Here is a 22,793-nt window from a genome sequence, read left to right as displayed (position 1 = left end):
CTTCTCTTTAGCTTCTTACCCTTGCAATGTGCAGGTCAAGTACTGTTGGATCAGTGCTATGCACACTGTGTTTCTGTAGATCACAATATCTGTTGTTTTTTAGAAATAGAGAGTCTCATCAAATCTGCTCCTGAAATGAGATTCTAATTCATGATCCTAAGGAGAACCAAGGAAACAAGAAAGAAGTGCACGAGGAGTAGTGACAGTGCTATTCTGTACTTTGTTCATTGCATCAGAGTTCCTCATTTTGTAGATAAGGGTTTTCTGATTTAGCTGTTAATACACCTGGAATCAGGAATTAATTTATGGGATAGGGTTATTTCCACTGTCTTTGGGTTACCGTGAAGAAAAACAGTTCTTCAAAAAAAACTTGTCCTGTAGGTATTTTAGATGTCTGAGCTTCCCAAGGAGCCCCGTGGTGTGATTTCCATCTGAACTCTGACTGGCCTAAGCATCTGGAAATAATCCAGTTAGTATCACAGAGCTGTGCAGCATTTGAAATATTGAAAGTTATAGAAAAGTTACCTTTTATATCTTGCTATAACTGGAGATTAGCCTTTGTATGGGGAAGGAAACACTGAGTAAGGAGGTGTCACTGTAGTGTTTCCCTTCCCTCCTCTGTAACAGAGCCTTCTAATCCTAGATGTCACTGGTTCATCAGGCTAAGAGCACTTTTTTTGATACAGATCCAGAACTTAATATAGCATATTCTGGGCCCTAGAGTATCTATAACTCTTGACCTCATGAGAGACTGAAGGAGACTGTAAACAAAACCTTTGTCTCCCATATGGCAACACAGATTTCTCTACCTAGACCCAAACATTTATACTCTTATTTAGTTGTTTCTAATAACATTATTAGTATTCTGTCTGAAACATGTAAGATGGACCTACATCAAATAGCAAAGGTGCTTGGTTAGCATCATACAACCTGTGTAAAATGAATTGGAAGCTTTTTAGTGCCTGATTCTAAACTAAGAAAGCTATTAATTTTATCAGTATTTTGCCACTTCTATGTATCTTTCATTTGCAGTGGTGTTGAATATTTGGTTATGTAGCTGCTACAACATAACCAAAATTGGTTTGAGGGGGATTAGTGGGCTGGGTTTCGGCTCATTTCATTCTGTTTGCTTTATTGTTTTGAATTGCAGAACTGGACAGTAGAATTTGCATGACATGATGAATCTTTGTGTGAGGTAATGTGATATAGTGTGTGTGTGTTAAACTATTTTCTTTAACCTTCCTAGAAAGGATGTGTGTTGTGTTTCTGCTACCTGATGCAGCTGTTCCAGCAGAAAATAACACTTGTTTAATTTTAAAAAGATGCTGGAATATATTTTGTTCAGACCTTGTTGACTCCTTCTGTTTGCTTCACTCCCCCAGACAAACGTGTTGATGACTGGCCCCTGATGCAGTCTCCATTTCCAACGCTGACTATAAGCACTATTTATCTCCTCACTGTCTGGCTGGGCCCCAAATGGATGAAAACAAGAGAGCCCTTCCAGTTACGTTTCCTGTTGGTTGTTTACAACTTTGGAATGGTTCTTCTCAACTTCTTCATTTTCAAAGAGGTGTGTATGCCTTCTCGCAAGCGGGAGTTCCTATTTAAGTCTGAGTGTGTCTACAGATTGCAAAATGAAAATAATCTTACATATTCATGATGTCTATTGAGGGTGAGTGTTTTGCACAGACTTTTAAAGGTGATTTTGCCTTTGTGAGTACTTCTGTAGCTAGGTACATTCTGTTCGAAAACAAATGTGCTAAATGAGTCTATAGAGAGAATTTGCATACTAGCTTGTAACTAATTTTATTTTGTTTTTAAAAAATCCTAAAGGATATCAGAATATGTCTAGTTAGAAATTGAGCTGTTTGGTGCCTTCAATGTGTATATCGTTAGAAATTCGTTTCTCTGTTGTCTGTAGTGAGAAAAAGTATCTTGTCTGTAAGGAATCTTTTAGGATAAAAATAAAAATGAAGCAAGCTGTTCCTTTAAGAAGAAGGATACAATCTTCTAATATTTGGATTGCAGTGTTCGGAGTGTGTTAATAAATTTCAGTGTTGATGCGTTTCTCCTTTGTTAGGTTTTCTGCACAGAGGAAATGACTAGTAACAATGCAGTGGATCAGCTTTTTAGCAGTAGCTGAGTAGAGTTACTTAACAGTTTGGTAATCATTATTCAAGCTGTCCAGAATATAGCTGATGCTAAGGAGTAGTTTATGCTACTGTGACTTTACTCATGTGGAGTGAGAGACTTCTTGGAAGACCTCAGATCGTGAATTTGCAAAGTCTGTTTCCGGAAGTAAGCTGATGAACAGAGCAGTTAAAATTACAGCATTGCAGAATTCTTTTTTTTTTTTGTTGTTGGGTTTTTTTTTCCTAGTCAGTCTGTTCTGTACCTTTGAGAGGAAAGAATGGCATATCTGATGATGATCTGCATATTGACCCTTCCCCAAAGCTTCTGTAATAAAATCATTAATTGATTTCAGCCTTTTTTTTTTAATACATGGTTCAGTAAAATTTTAGCCATCACACTTCCATTGTCATTTTGTCTAAATTGTTTCTTGCACTATTCAACTGAGTAATAAAATACTAAAGGTACAACAGAATTTAGTGCTGACATCCAAAGGTAGTTATGGGAATGGATGAAATCCAGTTATCTTGGCAGGTTAAAACTGAAACTCCTCTGAAATTAATTCTGCAGTATTTTTTTTTTTCATGTCTGGCCTTTTCACTTATTCTTTTAAATTGGTTTGGTTTATCCATAAGCTAAATTATACCAGACTCATAGTCAATTAATTTTCAAAACTATATTGCTTATAGGATAACAGATGTGTTTACATGGCATTTCCAAATAACCAAATTTGCATTAAATTGGATGAGACTGCAAATGCACATTTGCTACTGATAGGCTGAAAGCTCTGAATTTTAGATACAGACAGAGGTTCTAGTTTCCTACTGTTTCAAATGACAGATTGCTATTCAATGGATGTTAAGGCTATGGATGCAATATTAACAGGAAATGTCTTCTAGATCTTAGAGACTAATAGGAGGAAAGTATTCAAGTTTCAATTACTCTCTTTAACCAGGCAACATCTGCTTCAGTCTGTGTGAGGTTTACAATATCAGTGTGCCACTGTTGTAACTACTAGGAGTAAAATGTTATACAGTTTGTATTTTGTGAATGAGTGTAAAGTTTACAATTATTGGTGAGAACAGAATTTGAATGTTAAATGTTAATTAAATAATCATCATGATGGCAAGCTGTGTTGTTCTTCTGTGATAACTGATGTTAAAATTGCAAGTCCATAAAGTGCTGCGAGGTTGTATAGCTCAAGACTCTCATGCGTTAAACTCAAGTTCAAATTCAAGTTAGGAACAAATCTTGCTTAGAATATGCAGAAGTCTCAGACATGTAGCCCCTGTTTTGCAACAAAATCTTGAATTTCTCATTCTGCTTTGAAGTGGTCTGGTGAAGACAGTTTACCACCTTTTGCCAAATGAACTTTGGACAGGTTACCCAGTAGGTCACAGTAGAGATTGGTTAGTTTCTGAAATGGTGCCAACTAAACTTTTGCCTGTTCTTCTTATGTTGTCAAATGTTCTCATGCTTGTGTGGAACCTCTCTGGAGAGTAGTCATGTAAACAGCAGTTCGTAAATTGACTTGGATGATCCAAAAGTAGTTAAATTTCTTTCTTGGGATCCTTTCTGTGGACAGTTCTTTCACTTCCTTCCTTAACAGACAGTAAATAAGTCCAGAGTTTCACAAGGTTCTGTACGTTGGTTTTACCTGCATAACACTTGTCTCTTTACACATAACACTTGTCTATGCATCTCTGCATTTCTAGTGCTGTGTGCAAGTTGACATACCAAAGTAAACTTGAGTTCAGTCTAAAAGTGATGGAATTCAGGTTAGCTGTAAGAATAGTCAGTGCCTACCTATGTTTACTTTGGGCATCTTTTTGTATCACCCTTCTTTAGTTTAGGAGCTCACAATTTACAGGTTATGTCTGCTCCACTACTGTTTCTTTTAATCCTTAACAAGGTGCAATTATCTGGCTTTATACTATCTTGGATGATGATATTTATGAATGTCAAGATTAGAAATATTAATTGAATCTTGTGCAGCTCTAGGCAAGTGCTCTTCTTTCCAACGGGAGTTTGCTCAAATGTCACATTTATCTTTTCCTGTTGAGGTTATTGCAATGTGCTTTTATTTGGAGTAGTCCTACAGAATCACTTCATGTGCTTTAGGCTATTTCTGTTGACACAAAATGGGGAACTTTTTCTTCATCCAGTTTCTCTCAATATGTTTTAGGGGTGCTCAGCATTGGCTGTTCAGGCCTTTTTTTCTGTATTTTGGTTGATACACTGTTTTAAGAATAGTAGATCCAAATTATCTAATCCTTGTCTGTTGGAGAAAGTTCACTCTAATCCATCACGGGAATAACATTTCTGTCATTCATAGTGAAAGCAATTGGGTATTTCCTGTCAGCCATCAGAGGGAGTACTCGTGTTCAAATAAATTAAAGCCATGCTGCAATTCTTACTAATTTGTATAGGGCTATATTAGTCCGTGCAGATATATGTAGGGAAAAATGAGTACTTTCCTTTTAATTTACAAGAAAAAAAAAAATAGGTACTGTGTAACAACAGGTTGTTAGAACTAGATGTTGTCTTTCTTCATAGTGTTGCCAGGGCCGATAAAGATATTTAAAATATTTCTGTTCAGGCAAGTTTGACATAGCAAAAAATTTGCTGATAATTGTTATGAGCGTGTTTTTATATACACCTAATGTATGACTCAATATTTTCAGCTGTTTTTGTCATCAAGAGCTCGAGGCTACAGCTATGTCTGCCAGACCGTGGATTATTCAGATAATGTTTATGAAGTTAGGGTGAGTATTTCTTTTTTGTATTTCTATGTGAATGTGTGTAATATATACCACTACATAGTGATTTAAACTCTGAAAACAGCGTTTCCAAAGTTCTGCCATCAGCCACGACTGTATTCCATTATGTTCTCACAAACCTCTTCAGGTTTCACTAGGCTGCACAGAGCAGGTGTAATCAAAGTGCAGTAGTGTATTTGCATTAACTTTCATCTGACTGCTACAAGTACGGGTAGTCTTAAAGATACCATCCTTGGCTTCATTCACGATTGAACAGTCCAGGATAAACTTTGTATGCATACTTTGGATCCTAGACTTTGCGGAAGTTTCTGATACCAGAGTAACCACAGTAAAAGTGTAGTGTTATAGATAGATCAAAGCAGGTAAGATTTGTCAGCGTATACTGTGGTTGCACTTCCCTCATACTGGTGAGGCAACTTTTTGTCTCCTTTACCCGTGTTTGGCTTCATGAGGGCTTGCTGACTTCTGGTAAATGTATTATCAGTACATTTCATTGCAGAAGCTTAGATTTCAAATGTGTGTTTTTTGGAAAGCATTCAATTTAAAATCAAAGTGCAGATGATTGTTAATTTCTGTAATGCTTTTGATTAGCTTGTGTATTAAACCTTATCTTCTGATAGAGCTGACACTTGAGAATCTCTCAGCTGTTCTTGCAAGTTTCATCTACAGATTAGAACATGTTTCTGAAAATGTGATAAATCACAGAATCATAGAATCATAGAATAGTTTGGGTTAGAAGGGACCTTAAAGCCCATCCAGTTCCAACCCCCCTGCCATGGACATCCCACTAGATCAGGCTGCCCAAGGCCCCATCCAACCTGGTCTAGAACACCTCCAGAGATGGGGCAAAAATGAAAATCTGTTATAATCTAAATACATCTAATATTTATAACACATTTAAAAAAATGTCTGTCTACAAGGTGGCTGTTGATGAGTAGCATTATTCAAAAGTTTGTACACGTGGCAGGTGTGGCAGTGAGAAGAAAAGGTCTGAGTCTTACACCTTATGTATAATAGCTGATACAGAACAATTCTGTGTAGATTTTTGTTGGCCTTATGGTAGTCACCTGTCTTTCACCTTTGCAAATACAGTGCACTCACTATTTCAGTCACTAGAACACTTCTGTTAATAATCTTCCTTAAAAACGAAGTGTAGCATAGTATAATAAATGTTTGACATCATTTGGTTTTCAGTCGATAAGAAAATAAAATGCGCTTGTGCTTAGCTGGATGATGTTGAGGACTGGTATAACATATATTGAAGGGATTTTTATAATAGCTAAGTACAAGAAGTGGAGAGTTCTAGTATGCAAAAATTCTATTTCATAGTTTCACTTGTAGGTGGACTTGTTCATGGGGGACTGTGCGGGGGTTAGACCTGCTGAAAAGAGTTATCTTTTGTTTTGTTAATTATGACAAAAAATGTTATTATACCATTAAATAAAGGCAAAATTACCTCCACAATTTATTTATTGCATATGATATGCCCAGAAAAGAAAGTGTGCTCTAGCAACGTTTACTCTTTGGATTTCCTGACATTTTAAGTTTTTGTGAAAACTTGTGGATCTGCATAAACTTTATTTCTAAAAATTTTTCGTTGCAACATGTTCAGTTTGCAGCTGGGAGAGTTGAGCTCTCTCAAGTTGTTGCAGCAGCTTTATAGTATTTTTTTTGATTAGGAACCTTATATTGATTATTTTCTGGTAATTCTTTTGAATGAATTCTCAATTTAGGTAAATAAGTCTGAGGTAGAAAACTACATGCTCCACAAGTGTGCTTTGTCTAACTAAAGAATCTAGGATATGTTTCTGGCCTGTTTTACAGTGTATCATGCTCTGCATTTTGAAGGTAGGTTGTTGGGTTTTAAATCTTTAGGACAAAAAAATATACCCCAAACCTCCTCAAGATTCCTTTCACCATCATTTTTCTTAATAAAACCTGCAAACGCATTTTTAAAATGTAAGTAAATGTGGGCTCCTTTTTGCAGTTTTGAGTTTAGAATTGATAAACCTTGTATTTGATCTTTCATTTCTTTTTAATAGATCTTAATACTAAATGTCTTTTATCTATTGGCACCAGGCTGCACTGCAGCAGTAGAATTAATTACAAATGCAATGACTTTATTTGTAAGAGGATGAGTAAATAACTCCTATATTCGTCAGATGAAAGAGAATGGGACTAGTTAAAATGGAAACATCATTGAGCCCAGAAAGCATTATGGAGCATGCTCTGGAGAGCAAGAGCTTCATAGATTTTATTGTGTGGCTTAGAAAGCTGGAACAAGTATTGAGAAATTTGAAACTAGTTGCATATGGTGGTCTAAATGAAAACTTAGAGCCCTGGTATGACCTCTGTTTCTGTCTTTTTTTGGAATAAGCCACTGTGATGTTGCCATGTAGTGGCCACCTTTTGAGCAAAGCTCCCTCTCAAAATGAGAGGTCAATAAACCATCTTTTTTTCTCAAGTACAAGGAGTTGGTAAACTGTTACGAAAAAAAAAAAACAAACAAAAAAGTTCAGCTATGGTGAACGCCAGAGAATCTTTCCTCTACTCTCCAGCCCATGTTGTGTGTCAAGACAGTAGGTCAGTGGTAATTTCAAGAGAACAGTGTAAGGGCATGTGGTGACACTTCCCTCATATAGTCTGGCAATACCAGTGATCTGCAGCTCATGGATCTCTTAAGGCAGAAAAAGCCTCTTTGGCTTGCCACTTTTTAGGGGGCTGGTCGTCCGTTAATTTGTCTGTACATTTTCTTCAGCTTTATTGAGCTTCTATCTTTCATTGGCGTTTAATTCTGTAGGTAGCTTACGTGCTTCTGTAGGTAGTGAAGAAGTTGGTCCTCCTACTTAGTGTTTTGAACCTACTTACACCTGTTAATCTCATCCAAGCTCCCCTTACTGTTATTCTGTAAGAAGCAATAGATGACTGGAGCAAGCGGGAATGGAATTTATTATGGATGCCATAGTTACAGGGGATGGAAATTAGATTCCACAGTTGCAGAAATAATCTCCTTTCTAAAGGACTTATCTTGTGTGTGTAGTAGGTAGCCGCCTTACTGACTAAGGCAGGGGAGTGTGTTTTGTAATTGTTTGTATGTAGAAAAGAAAATGTTAATAGTAGGCAAGAAAGGAAAAGGAGATTTTCCCAAGAAAGGATTTTGAAGGAGCTGCAGCTGCATCTTGAAAGAATTTTTTTCGTTACAACTTAGGTGTCATAATAATAATTGCAAAGGGCTGAGGTGTTCAATCCATGCTTTGTAGAGCTTGTTTGGAAGCTACAGTATTTGGAGTGAACAGTTTCCTAATGCTGTCTAACTTTAGGCATGTTAGCGTCTGTGAGTAGTCACTTTCACCCTCTGCTTAGATTTGTGTGTCCTTGTTTCCCAGGTCAAGGTTCATCTATTTTATTAGTATTTCTGAAGAGGTGAGAATTAGGAATCTGGGGATGTATGCATTAATTCCTGGTTTTAAGTGTGCTAATTGTAATCATCAACTGAGCTATGATTGTCTTCTGTATTGTAATTATAATCTGCACTGTTTATGTTTATGTCTAGAGCTTGAGTAGTTTCCTCTTCAGAAAGAAATATAACATTAATTTGCTTTAAACTTCTATGAAAACAGAGCTTAACTTAACAAAAAAGACTTTGTGGACCTATAAACAAAATTCTGTAATTGAAGCAGGGAAAACAATTATCTTTTAAAGCCACTTTATTTTACACGTTACTCTTACCTTCCAAGAAATGCCTATCACTTCATTCCCTTAATGGATAACCATCACAGCCTGAAATGGGGAGGGAGATTGCAGGAACAGAGTCCCGTGTTAAAACTGCCCTCTGTTCAAAAACCCTGAAACAGGCAGAGGTTATGGGATTGGACCTCTTGGTGACCTCCTTAATCCTAGGCTGTAATGTAATCTTTCTCTGCCATCTGGTGTTTTAACAGACTTAGATTGACGCATATGAAAATTGTCAGAAAAGGTATCATTATGACTTGTATTTTCATTTCAGGAATATGCCTTTTTCATGCACAATTTCTTTTAAGCTAAATCTTTCCTTCGTTGTGAGTCCAAAGAAACGCTAAAGGTTAGGTCCTAACTTCTGATTCTTTGTAGAAGTAGTTTAATAGTAGCCATCTGCTCCTGACGTAGCTTACACCTCAGTGTATTGTTCTAGTTTATTTCCCTTCTCTGTCACTGACTGCATGCATGGCCTTGGGCAAATGACTTAACCGTTTCACTTTTTTCTGCATCTATAAGCTAATGATCTGAACGCCTGCATAAGTCACTGGAAGCACTGAGACAGATCAGTGCACCAAACCTGTCAGGTCTGAGAATAAACAGTAGTAAAGTTTGATGATGGGAAGACAGTGAAAGACCTTTCAGGCAAAAAAAATCGTATGGAAACCAAAAAGTCAGCAGGTATAATCCTGCAAAGAAACAGAGGCTACTTTTGTTCTTAAGTGACAGGAATTGTTGTGATCAAAACTTCAGTAGTTTTTGATCAACGGTTTGTAATTGTTTTCTGTGTAAGGCATGTGGAATTCAAAAGGAAAGGAAGGAGGTGGGTTAAATTCCTTGTGCAGGAACGTATAGTGAATCTGTGGGATCTTGGGAATACAACATAGCTTTTTCGTTGGATTTTTCTCCACTTACATTTTTGCTCTATGTGGTACAGCATGGCTCACTGTTACACTGTTTATTTAACAAAATGCACAGCAGCTTTATAAGAGCTTTTATGGCAGTTTGATTTAACTGACCTATTGATTCCTTAAAAGTTTCTCGGAAGGACCTCCAAAGAGCCTTAGTATTGTAGTCCTGGTTTGTCATTTTATGGACACAGTCCAAAGCTTTTATTGTTAACTCAGAAGATGAAAAGATGCTTATCTTAATTTATTTAAGAGATGCAGCTTTAGCAAAGATCTGTGAAGGATGCTGGACTATATGCTAATCTCTGAGCGTGAGACAAAGCCTTGATGTGGGTGTTATTAAACACCTCGATACCTATCCAGAACTATACTGGATATTGAGCAACATATATATTGGTGATTCTTGCAGCTTGGCTGTGTGTCTGGGAACTCCAAGTTCTGTGGGAGTCGCCTTTCTCAGACTTTGACAGGTATTAGTATCTTTATAAAAAAACAAATTGACAAAAATCTGCCTCCTCTTCCGAGACCCAAATTAGGCTAAATCGTAGAATCACATCCAGAGAGCGAGAAGGGTATTCGGTAATGGATACACAGAAGTCTGCAGTTTGGCAACAGTAAGTTGTGCAGTCCCTTTGGGAAACTGCAGAGTCTGCAATGCAGATCTGCGGCACTCTTCTGCTCCCATGCTGCTTTTTTGCCTCTGCTGTAAGCTCTCCTAAAATGTTCCCCAGTCTGATTATTGGCTGTGACAAACTTACTCTGAGGAGAGATACATTCCTTTCCCACTAGTTTGGAGAGGTGGAGGAAAACACCATGCAGGTTTTTAGCATTGCTCTGTACTGGTCATTCTCCCTATTCCCCTTTCTTTCTCTTGCCTTACAGTACGTGTGTATTTGAGGGGAGGGGCTGGGCTGCTGCTCTCTCAATTTTTCTCTTATGTCTCCCATGGGGACTAAGGGGGTGGTGGAGGTATTTCACACTGTGTTAGGGTAAAAAAGCCATGTTTGCCATCAGATGAGTCCTGAAATATCAGTTGAACTTCTTACAAATAGATGGTTTATGACATTGCCTGTTCTTCTTGCTGGCAGTGCCATTTCCAGTTCTTTTTTTTTTCTCATTCTATGTGTGAGTCACCATCTGGCATATGTTCTGGTCCCACCCTTGCATAATGAGCTTGATGACTTAATGATGCCAGGAACTAGACATGTTGCTATGCATTGGCATCTGGAAGGAAGTACCACCACCATACCCCCATATCATAGTATTAGCAAATTGCTATGCAGAGCTTCTGGACTCAAATAATACAACAATATCCTGGTTTCATCAGGAAGCCATATTCATGTTGCATCTCTGGCAAGATCCACAGTTATGGGTGGATTAGAAAAAGAATTTTGACTGTGTAACACAGCATAGTTGGGTGGATGAGTTATGTCTCTGCAGCTTGTGTTGCTCCCATGGTCTTCTTTCTTCTGTTCCCTGGAAGGCACAAAACCACTGGAGGAATGCTGGTTTCCAGCGGGGAATGCAGAGCAGGCCAGAAGAAGCAGGGGGGAATATTGCCCTAAGGGATGTGAAATCTATACTGCATCTGGCTTGTAAAAGTGATTTGCTATCTTCCTACTCACGTGCCTGTGGTACTGAAAGAATTATATATAAGGTTTCAACCCCTGCAGCTTCCTTTTATCATATTTCTGCCTCATTGTTCTGACCTCGTCAAAGTGTTGCCTCATTAGTATGGGAAGCCCTGTGGTAGTCTTCTCCTGCAAAGGTTAGGACAGAGAATGAGGGCACAAACTCCTTGTGTTTAACTGGTAAACTGTTTAGAGATGGCAAAGCTTTTAATTATGTTAGCTCTTTTTTACAGTAGTGATTTGTGAGCTGTAGACTCTGTGTTCAGAATAGATTAATGGAGTACTGGTTTTGTTGTTATTGTCATTTGACAATTGATGGCTCCACCTCAGCATTTACTAGGATTTGGGGAAAGAAGAGAGGTTCTTCTCTTACGGAAGGTAGGTGGAGAGAATTTTATTTCACTCAACTTAGAATTACTAATAGTTCTGTGTTGTCTTTTTTTTTTTCCCTTATTGCAGATAGCTGCTGCTTTATGGTGGTATTATATCTCTAAAGGAATTGAATATTTGGATACAGTATTCTTCATCCTGAGGAAGAAATTTAACCAAATCAGTTTCCTTCATGTCTATCACCATTTCACCATGTTCACCTTGTGGTGGATTGGTATTAAGTGGGTTGCAGGTGGACAAGGTGAGTTCCCTTCCTCCCATTGTCTTTTGACTGCACATAAGGGAGAATTATTATTGTTTGGGATCAATAGAAAAATGCTTTTGTAGACTTAACACTATAATATACACGACTATTTAAGTAGCACTGAAGCAGTGCAGTAGCTGTAATGCACACAGTCTTCCTCTGTGGGAAATGTGGGGGAGGAAAAGATAACAGGGTGCTAATCTAATGAATTGCAAAATTTTTTTTCATCATGGGCATCAATTTCAACCCTGAAGTTCTGTTTTCAAAACTTTCCTTGTTGTGTATGAAATAGAAGGGTGAACGTGTCTTGCCTAACTTTAATTTTTGCAGATACGGAGAACTGCAAAATCTAATTATGGGCCCCAATCTGTGTGCAAATGTAATGAAGTTAACGGAGTCATTATATTGGCATTATATCTGAGTCAGGGGTTTGCTTTCTTTTTTATAAAGAGGCATGTATAAAATTCTGAAACCTTCCCTTGAAGGTGAGACAATAAATCTGTCAATTAACTTTTAAGACCTATTCATAGTGACAAGTCTATAACTCATTATTAGCCTTTTTTTATTCCTTGCATCTTTTCCAAAGCCCCCATCAAAGAATTTTATTTCATTGTACTTGCCACATCCTCCCTTGCCTGCATTGTACCCTTGTTCCTATTGTTTTGGCTTGTCTCTCTCAATTTATAGGCACTACAGAGCTGAGAGTACAGGGAAAATACCCTGGTTTGCTTGTGATGTGCTTTGTAAGCTTAAGTCACTGAAAAGAAAAAGAACCCATAGCACAACAGACTAATATTTTAAGGGTTTTTGTCAATCCACGCTAATACTTAATGCATGGGGGGGAATGCTCTCATTTCCTATAAATATCCTGTAAGCTTGAATTTCTCTCAAGTAATCTGCAGGACACAGGTACTCAACCAAGGTTTCATGATCTTGATTGGCTATTGCACCTATAAAATGTTTATTGAAGATTGGATGCGTACTTGGAAGTTCCCTTCATATCTCAAAATGTCTTCTCCTCCGTTGCCTTTTCAGATTTTTCTTGATAAATTCCTGCAGCGTTCAGCACAACAGTTGCAACTGTTCTCAAATTTATTTCGGGTTTTGTTCTTCTAGCCCCTGCAAAAGGAAAAGCAGCAATCACTCTTTGCTTTTATGTAATACTACTACATAAATATAGATAGATCTGTGTTCTTCTCTTTTCTAGTTTTATAGCACATTGCTTACATGGGCAGATCTATTATAAGCTAGACCATATTTTAACTAACTGGGTCTAGTCCACATGAGCACCTGAACAGTTTGATGTCAGCAGCTGTTGTGTTTATTGCCCTAATCTTATGTATCACAACTCTTTTGAGCCCCTCTGGCAATGTAAGAATACTTTAACAAAATATAATTTGTTTCTGTTATATGGCTGCTAATCTTGACAGAGCAAATGATGCTTTTAATGCAAATGAGAACTGTCATCTTTGTTTCTGGCATGAATGATTCTAGAAAAAGTTATACTACATATTTATGTATTTAAGAATGTTGCATATCTTAAGTCATAAATAAGGAAACTAAAGATAAGCAGTTTAGACAGACTCACTTGGCTATACTCTTAAACATTTAGAACCATAAGTAAAGTTTTACTTTATGTGGGTTTTGGCCTCTTTAATCAGACTTCCACATGACTTTCTTGATGTCTTGCTGAGAAGTGAACCTTGTGCATTTAAATATAATTTAAAAGATATGAATTCAGAACTTTATACATTGTCAAATATTGCTTTTAATAATCTTTGAGCAAAACAGTTACACTTATACTACATTTGTTACTGTAGCATACATGTGATTTATGTCTGTTCAACAAAGATCTTTTGAAAAGCTTTTGCATAAGTAGTTCCATGAAAGATGTGGTATGCTGCTTGCATGCACAGGTGTTTGTGTCAGCACATGTTGGCAGTCATGTTTGTACTATACTTTTGAATATTTCAAAGATGGAAGCCCATCTATATATAGCATGTCCTATACTTTGTAATTTTTACTATCACATGAGTACTAGAAAAGACTTCTTTAGTTTTTTCAGAATTGCATGATAATCTTACCTTCTGTTCCTCAACAGCTTTTTTTGGAGCTCAGATGAATGCATTTATTCATGTCATTATGTACATGTATTACGGATTAGCTGCCTGTGGCCCTAAATTTCAGAAGTACCTGTGGTGGAAGCGATACTTGACCATATTACAGTTGGTAAGTAACATTTCTCCCTTTATCTCAGAAGGTATTGTCTCTAAGTGGATTTGCATTTGGAGAGCTTTGGAACAGATGCTGCTCCTTCCAAAAGTTCTTAGCTGTTAAATTCTCACAGCTTCAGTTAAAATACTTCTGGGAGATAGAATTCTTTATTTCGTTTCTCAAAAAATACACAGCACGGATAAGAGTTGTGTCAGTAAAGTCTAATACTACTTCACTGGTTGTTTCAACTGAATTGCAAAAACCTGTTCGAAAAGTAGAGAATATCCAGATCTCTGAATATCTTCTCATTTTTCTATTTCTGAAAACTGGTGCAATAAAGTTGATGTCCCTGGTCAAACAGGTGCACGTGGCTGATGTGACAACCAAATAAGAGCTTCCCTATCAGCTCCCAATTTAACAGTTTTCATAACTTAACGCATCAGTATACATTGATGTTGTCAGACCTACAGAATATATCCAGACCTTTTTGATTCTATATTTTCTGTCTTTCAGGTGCAGTTCCATGTGACTATTGGCCACACAGCTTTGTCTATTTATATTGATTGTCCTTTCCCTAAATGGATGCACTGGGGTGTAATTTTCTATGCTGTCACCTTCATTTTCCTGTTTGGTAACTTCTACTATCGGACATATAAGCTGCCCAAGGAATCCGTAAAGAATGGCAAAATAGCAAATGGTGCTGTTGCAAATGGAGTAAGCAAACCAGAAAATAATGCAGTAGTGGAAAATGGAAAAAAGCAGAAAAAGGGAAAAGCAAAAGGAGAATAACTTGATCTAGGCCTTAACCACTGTTGGCAGTGAGGAACCTCCAGTTTGGTTTATAAAAGGAAGAAAAAAACCACTATCTGTACCAATTAACCTTAGGTTACCGAAGAGCTAGAACACAGATACTTTCATTATTTATGAAGATTGTTTTAAGAACACCTCTAAAGTTGAATTTCTGTTGTAATTATGTAATTATCATGCATTATGGTCTCTGTGTAAACTTGTAGACTGCTGGTGTTGGTGAATATAAGGAAGAATTAGAATTGGCTCCATGCTTAGCAGTCCAAAAGTTAATACTACCATTACTACAGGCAGCTTTGCTGGCACCCCATTTCTTTGGGGGAGGGAGGGGAAGGAAGTAGCATTTGGATATTTGTGTTTTCTTTCCAGAAATTGATTAAATTTCAAATTATGACTTATTATCTAATCAGAATGCGCAACTTTTCTTGTCCTCCTTGGAAAGTATCTTCAGACACATTATATTTATGTGCTGTCAGAACAGTGTTTCACTTTTCAGACATTACTTGATTTAAATAAGTGTCTGTTACAGTTGTTTTGTTTTGTTTTGTTTTTCTCTTGCGTGGAAATATACCTACCTCTTCATCTGCTGGAAAGAATACTGAGCATTAAATAACTGGTTTCTGAAATATGGAGTCCTCGAATATAAGTATCTGTTAGCACTAATTCAGGAGAAAATATGATTTCCTGTGGGAGTAAAAGGGATTTGGGGGGTCATTTTTTTGGTTAAGGCATCAATAACCTTTTTCAATGTAAACCTAAATTTTGGAGCGGTACTTTTAGTAAGACTAAGTGAAGAAAACATTTTAAGAATGTATAAATATGAAACAACACATTATCTAAAGCAGGTAGTTAAAAGTAGGGCTGCTACTTGTTGTCCATGACCTGCATTAAACCTGCAGTGCTGACTGATACTGAAAATGGTAAGATAATATTATGATGGAGAGAAGACAACAATACGTAATTCCATTTAGAAATGCGGTATGTGTGAGTAGTCATGCTACAACTACGAGACTGTCACTTTATTGGGAGAGAGAATTCAGTTAATAAGTACTAAATACAGCAAACAAAAAATGTTGAAAATGCTGCTACTGCTTGATACCCAACAATACTGTATTTGTTTAGACACTTGCAACAAAGTGTTGCTAACGGTCGGGCCACCATGTTAATGTGAATGTCAAAGAAGGGCTTCTGAAACTCTGTTCCCAAAATATTCTCAGCTCTTGCCAACCTAATTGACAAAGTGATTCTGCTAATAATTTTTTAGTCAAAATTACTAACATAAATAGAAGCCTTTTAGATGACTTTTCATCTTACTTGATACATTAATGGACTTCTTACGTCTTCTTTTGTGAAGAAAATGTGGAAAGAGTTATTCTTTTTCCAAATAATGTGATTACTAAGCAAGACATTTTGAGCCGCTCAGCATGCAATGAGTATGAGGCAGGAGTGGAATTAGAAACCATATCCCCAGCTCCCAGGTTTCTTGGTCATCACTCCAAGGCTTAGATTATTGCTGTCTAAATGTATTCCTCCCAGCTCTGGTAAAAACCACATTCATCATTAGTGATAAACTTGCATCCAGCAAGTGACGCTACCATTGAAGAAAAAAAGTACATGGAGCTGTAGGTGTAAAGTGTGTGACGTGTAATAATTTTCTTGTCTCAATTATCCATTTGTCTGTTAATATTAACTAAGCATCTTCTGTGTCTCAGGTTTGTGTCTTGTCTCTGTACTGAAAACTGTCTAAACCTGAGAAACAAGTCCTAGGGGAAAAAAAAGGGTTGGTCATAGTCTGTTGTATTTAGAAATAATTCCTAATGCTGGAGTTGATTCAGCTGGAAGGTAGTTCATCCATAATCTCCACCACTGTGGATTTTATGGCAGAATATAGGATCGTGAAAGTATGTCTCTGGTGAGCTGTAATGTATGTGACCATTAAGTTTCCTGTCTGCTGTGTCTTATGCTTCTTCCAGCCTTTGTACTGATGCTTTTTTCATTTGCATAACTCTATGTATTTATGTGGTGTGGCACAGGGAAAAGGGGTAGTGGGCTACTTTTCCTTTCTGGACAAATGCCACTACCTGTAAACAAGCCCAAATGTTGGCTGACTGGGAGACTTTGGAATGGCTAAAGGAGCAATTAACTACAAAGCAAGTTAGCAGATTTACGGCATGCCTGCAGCTCCAAGGTAATGGCTGGTGTGAATACACTTTGCCCTTTTTTAAATTCAAGGTAGCTTACCCCACTTTGACTAAAGGATTCTATTTGCCATGGGATGTGGGCAGATAACTTGTAAACCTATCATTCCTTGTATTATGTTGAATTAGTTGTTTGCTCTGTCTTCTGGTGAGCCAGATCAGATAAACTGATTATGTGAATGTGATCTAGCTCTGAAAGAGCACAGAGAAGTATCCCAGTACAGGTCCAATTATTCTTTGCTACACTTTGTAAAGTAATATTTATGTTATGCATGTCGGCAAATACTTAAATAACTGAAAATCAAATGTCTCCCCTCGTCATGCATAGAAGCTGCTTAAAATTGATGATAACTTGAACCTTACTGGCAGAACTTGAGTAGAATCCTACCGTTGAGCTCTGCAGCACTTGGTAACTTTTAAGAAAAAATGAAACAATGCATTGTGAGAATGCATGCATACAAACATATCGTGTTGGCTGGTTCTCTAGTTAAAACGGGTTTGAAAGATTGGCATTTCATGGGAAAAAAAAAATCAGTTATTAAATTGCTAGAACACTGCTGCTTTGAGTCCATCTTCTGCAATATGGCTTTCCTAGGTCTATGATATATTTGATTGTTCATGTGACTTGAGTCCCATTATGGTCTTGAATATAATGGCCTTATTAAATGTGCATTTTTTTGTAGGCATGGTCTTGAGTGCAATACTTCTGTTTCTGACTATGCAGCCAGATTCACAGAATACAGGACTGAACTTGTACGGCTTTCTCTTTTTCAAAATTTGAGGCAACGATGCACATGTGAGATAAATGCCAGATTCATTAAAGTCACCATTGAGTCCAAGGCACCTCAGAATTTTGCCATGAAAATTCTAGAATATATGTGTAAATGTGTGTTAGCTATACACAGAATTGAAATTTAAACTATAAAATCTACTTCATGGGTTTTTTTCTTTATTTTTTTAATGCTTCAATTTATTTAAAAGTGAAACTCAGATCGCTTGGAACTTTTCTGTTTTTGCCAAGGAAAGATACATTTTTGCTAACAGTTCTGAAGCTCTTGGACTGGAGTCTCATGACTATTTGATGCCATATAAGTGATACCGTTTAATTTAGCCTCGTTTCTAGCAGTGACAGTTGTTGGATTCTTTTAGCACTTTGTCAGTGTAAAATAAATACAAATTATCTGTATGTGTGTGTACATATATGTGTATGCATACATAGCATATGTGTGTGGCGGCATAAATATATAGGTTCCTGGCAAGTTCTTTCAGTATGTGAAGTAAATTATAGTTCTTTAATGTGAAGTTGGCAGAAGCTAGTAGAACAGTTCCTACAGCTTGAGCAGTAAAATGAAGCCTTTTCATTGATCCAGTATCAGTCTTGCAGACATAAATAGTATTTGTCAGTCATTTTAAACACAGAATGGCAGACATGCCAGAGCCATTTCTCCCAGTGCAGTAAATAGTTTGAGGCATCGTAGATTCTGAGGGAAAGGACCTCGACTCAGATCTTGAGGAAATATTCTGTTTATAGTAGGGAACATTTTAGGAAACAGTGTGAGTAATTTGCTCCAGGTAAGTCTTTAAAGTCATAGAAATCAAGTTCTCTATATAACAAAACACTTTTAAAATAAAGAAATAAATGGCCTATTTGATTATTTGACCATTACTACTTCCAGCTTCAGATCAGAAGGAACAAATGAAAGCAAAATAAAAATGTTGCACATTTTTTTATCAGATTAAGCTTAGGGCACATTTCTTCAGAGTAAGCACTTGGCTTCCATATGCTGGGGAAGCAGGTAAGAAAGGGGTGAATAGCTGTTGTGCTGAAAGGTCTCACTCCTAAAATAGCTTATGAGCACACTTACTATCTCTTAAAAACTTGGATAGAACTGTTCATGGTGCATAAAGTTAAGCCCCACATGAATTTAGTGTGGAATGAGAGTCATAATGTTTAAACTGGTACTTAAAATTAGATCTGTTTCAGTTAAAGTTGAAGAATGAGTAGCTTTTTAATTATCTGGATAGCGTATTCATCTTGGTTAGAATTACAGACTAAGCAGTTTGGCACCTAGAGCAAGTCACCCATATGACATCTCATTGTGTTGTGGTCTGGTGAGTCGGCCCCTTTGCTAATGTAAGCAGCCAAAACTGTGGAAATCAGTGAGATGTTTCCCATTTACCTTAGCAGAGTATGTTTAAGCCCTACAGAACAGAGAAAATGCTTTCTGCCAATATCCCAGGAAGATGAGGGAAATGTGTGGTTCAGGATGCTGGTTTTGCGTAAGGTGTTCATGCTTTTGTAAAACAATAAAAATAAAATTTACTTTTTCATGCTGTTTGAGTTTGTTTTTATGCATTCCATAGAATGTTGTGTCCCCCACCTGACTTTGAAATGCTCACTGATTTTTGCGGTATTGTGCAGGTCGTGCTAATGTAATCTGTTATGTAGCCCAGAAGTTTGAGAGAAACACTTTTGTGGCACGTCCTCCCATTTTAAGATTATGGGCACTTTGTAATTTTGAATATTAACCCAAAATGGTAGTCTAGTGGTTGTGAAATCACCCTTAAGGAGCTGACTGAAAATAGAATGTCCACTTAAACAAAAACACAAGGCTCCTGTATTGTATTCTGGCTGTGCAGAATGTGTAGCTGCATCGCATTTGGACCAAGTGTCATCTTCAGGCTGAGGGAAACTGGAAGTGTCAGATGACACCAAGTGCAAATAGCTACTCCAGGTGTCAGGTAGTAGAGAATAAAGTCTGCCATCATAGCAAAATACAGTGTGATCAATTATCTCTTGCATAATTTGCATCAATTGCTTCAATCTGTTGCTTACACTGTCCCTGGAATCAGAAAATGCACTAGGTATTCAGAGCAGAGCTTGTCCTTTAAAGTGTTTGACACATGCTGGTGGTAGGCAGTCTGTCCAGACATCTTTTCCATAATATTTATTCCCCAGCAGTAGTTAAAAATCAGCACACCTGATCAAGTTTCATCAGGTGGTTGGACAGAATAGAATAGATACTTTGTTTTTCATGTCTGGTTTTCTTTATTGTATCACTTGCTACTTAACATCTAGAAAATTGTGATTGGGAGAAATGTTTTTTTATCTGTTTGGTTGCTCAGCTTAGAGCATTAGAGTTGCCTCAAGAGTGGGTGAATGCGCGCTATGGTCTTAGACACAAATGAGGCATGTACTGAAGACAGTACTTTACATGGACTAGTGCCTTTCAGTGTCTTTTTATGCTTGAGACTTATCAGGTAGCCTAATGAATGCGCACACACTTTTCTATTGATTGCCTGATATGTCAGTGATGTTGCATTTGACTTAACTGCAAAGATACTTATTGATGGGCAAGATTATGGCTCTTCTCATCACAGCGGTACCAGTTATCCAGGGGCAGATTAGTGAACGCTGGCCTCTTTGTGTCAATACTGTGCCAGCAGGTCCTGCCAGAACACCACACAATCCGTACAGCTTTGAGGGCAAAAGCTATTCGTGTTTTTATTGATATGAGCTTGTATGGCATCACTGCTGTCTATCAAATCAGCATCAGGTAGGTTTTAGTCTGCTAAATGAGAGAAATCTTTGATTTTTGAAAGAACACGAAGATAAAAGTTGTCTGTCCTTACCTTTAAGTTGAGAACTGTTACTCTTGCAGTGATACCATCTTAATTTGTTTCATGTTGAAAACCATCTTATACTGATGTCTTTTGAAGTGTGTTTATGAGAGAAAACTAGAGAAATACAAGAAAAAACTTAGGCCAAAAGCTACAGAGGATGGAGTAGTTGCTCCTCTAGTTTTTGCCCTTGCCTCCAGATGTTGCTGGAGTTCAATGGCTACTCTGTAACAGTTACTGGTGTGTATTTATTATTTATAGATGCCGTAACAGTATACAAGTTATGTACTTATGCATAAGTGCATTCTGAAGTACATAAAAACTTCTTTGTCTTATGATAGAGATCTATTTATCTAACCAGAAATGCTTGTAGTGGAAGTAATGAAAAATGTTGTAGTCCTGCATTGGCAGGACCCACAAATAATTAGTATTTACTCTCTATTTTCTGATTAATAATCTTGAGAGCTCCTGAGGAGCTTATTGCAATACCACAAAGCTCTGTGAAGATGAAAATTGCTATGTAACTGCTAAAAACCTATTTTGCAGAGCTGTTATTGCATTGTTTCTTTTTTTTGTACGTGTGTCTTCAGGTCAAATGCTTGCTTACTAAACTATTCTAGAGTGAGTTCTACTTCATAGAAAGATCTTGTAATAGTTGCAAGTGAGTAAAATGTCAAAATGGACTCTGGAGTGTTATATAGTTAAGGGGTTTGAGTCTATGGCATCACCTGGTACACTGGCTTCACCTCAAGTGCTGCTCTTGCTCACAGGGAACAGCAATCTGAGTCCATCCAGCCCCTAATGAATTTTCTTTGCTGGACAGCAGGTACTCACCTGGGATTTGGTGTCTGACCTGGCTTCCACGCGTTTGGCAGAAGGGTCAGGAAAAGTCCATGGGCCAAAAAAGGTTTTATTTATTTTGCAGTTCAGCCTGCTTTCAAATCGCCAGACTTGGCTGGAGGTGTTTGAACAGTGCACTGAAAGCTTGAGGTACAGAGTTTGAAGAAAATGTAGTTCTGGTTTCAGTATGTGTAGAGAGCTTAGCATGCTTTTCAGTTCTTAGTTGCTTGACATCAACCAAATGTGCTGGAAATACTCAGTTAAATGTGAAAACAAGCAAACAAATTACTTTTCTAGAAACTCAGGCTTTATGTAGTAGCTAGTTTGTCATGGAAAACTTCCCCTTTGTCTTTAGCCACTGTGCATGCCTTTCTGCTCTGCTAGGATGGCTCCTTGGATGAAAATTGCTCTGTATGTTCAGGAAATAATTTACTGCTGTGATTTGTCACTGGGGCATTTGAAGTGACTTCTCTTATGGTCTGAAATGCTGAATAGCAGCCGCACAGTCCAAGCAGGTTGAGTAGTAACAATACTTCGCATATCATGATCTCAAAGCTTTGCTACAGAACTGAGTTTTCTGGATACTATAAGCTAGGAAAAGGATCAGCTTTTATTAAGTTTTGTCTTCCTGCTTAACAAATACCAGGCTACCAGGACAAAATCCAGTTTTGTATTCTATGATACAAATGCGTGTTGTATGCTCATAACCAGAGCTTATGGCTGCGAGAAATAGTTTACTGCACTATAAAATCACTTTGTTAGAGATTTTATACTGAGCTATTCTCTTCTGTGATCAGAGTTCAATAAAAAATGGATTTTTATATAAATCTGACTTTTGGGTTTTTTATTTGAAAGTCAGGTAACCAGTGTAAATATTTTCTGGCACAGGTAAAAATTCTCATCCTCACATTTTGATTTTTTTTTATAATCTCTGGGTGAAGTTCCACTTATTTCGGTGGGAGCTTTCACCAAGTAAGGACGCTCTGTGATGCTAACAGAATTTGTAAGAGCTCACTTACCATCTAGACCTCATCTCACATTGCATGCTCAGAAATCTGGATAATAGAAAAATAAATACTGAAATCTTTTTTTCTGTTTAGATTATTTTAAGGACTATACCATGATTCTATAATTACTTTAGTAAAATACAAGGGGTGGCTCAGACATGAGATTGTGTGTGCAGCACTCTTAGCTCGAAATCTCTTGAATGCCTGTGGTTGTACCAGCACTACAGAAGTGTGTACCATAGTGATGAGCAGTCTGTATAAATTGCCCTCTGGCAGATCTATAAATCT

At 37.4% G+C, this 22,793-nt stretch overlaps 1 protein-coding gene across 1 annotated transcript in view; it reads left to right on the top strand.

The window, feature by feature from the left end:
- The window catches only part of ELOVL4 (ELOVL fatty acid elongase 4), a 39,649-nt gene extending 17,302 nt beyond the window's left edge, over positions 1-22,347 (top strand). The window contains exons 2-6 of the mRNA XM_009564767.2: positions 1,383-1,570; positions 4,815-4,895; positions 11,644-11,815; positions 13,920-14,047; positions 14,546-22,347. Of these exons, the coding sequence (XP_009563062.1) occupies positions 1,383-1,570; positions 4,815-4,895; positions 11,644-11,815; positions 13,920-14,047; positions 14,546-14,821 (845 nt within the window). The 3' untranslated portion in view covers positions 14,822-22,347. The remainder of the gene's footprint in view (positions 1-1,382; positions 1,571-4,814; positions 4,896-11,643; positions 11,816-13,919; positions 14,048-14,545) is intronic.
- Positions 22,348-22,793: the final 446 nt, after the last annotated feature.

Source organism: Cuculus canorus, chromosome 3 (assembly GCF_017976375.1).
Source record: "Cuculus canorus isolate bCucCan1 chromosome 3, bCucCan1.pri, whole genome shotgun sequence".
Classification (NCBI taxonomy): domain Eukaryota; kingdom Metazoa; phylum Chordata; class Aves; order Cuculiformes; family Cuculidae; genus Cuculus; species Cuculus canorus.
Note: the sequence above shows the minus strand (reverse complement) of the source record. Positions and strands in the feature narration are given on the sequence as shown.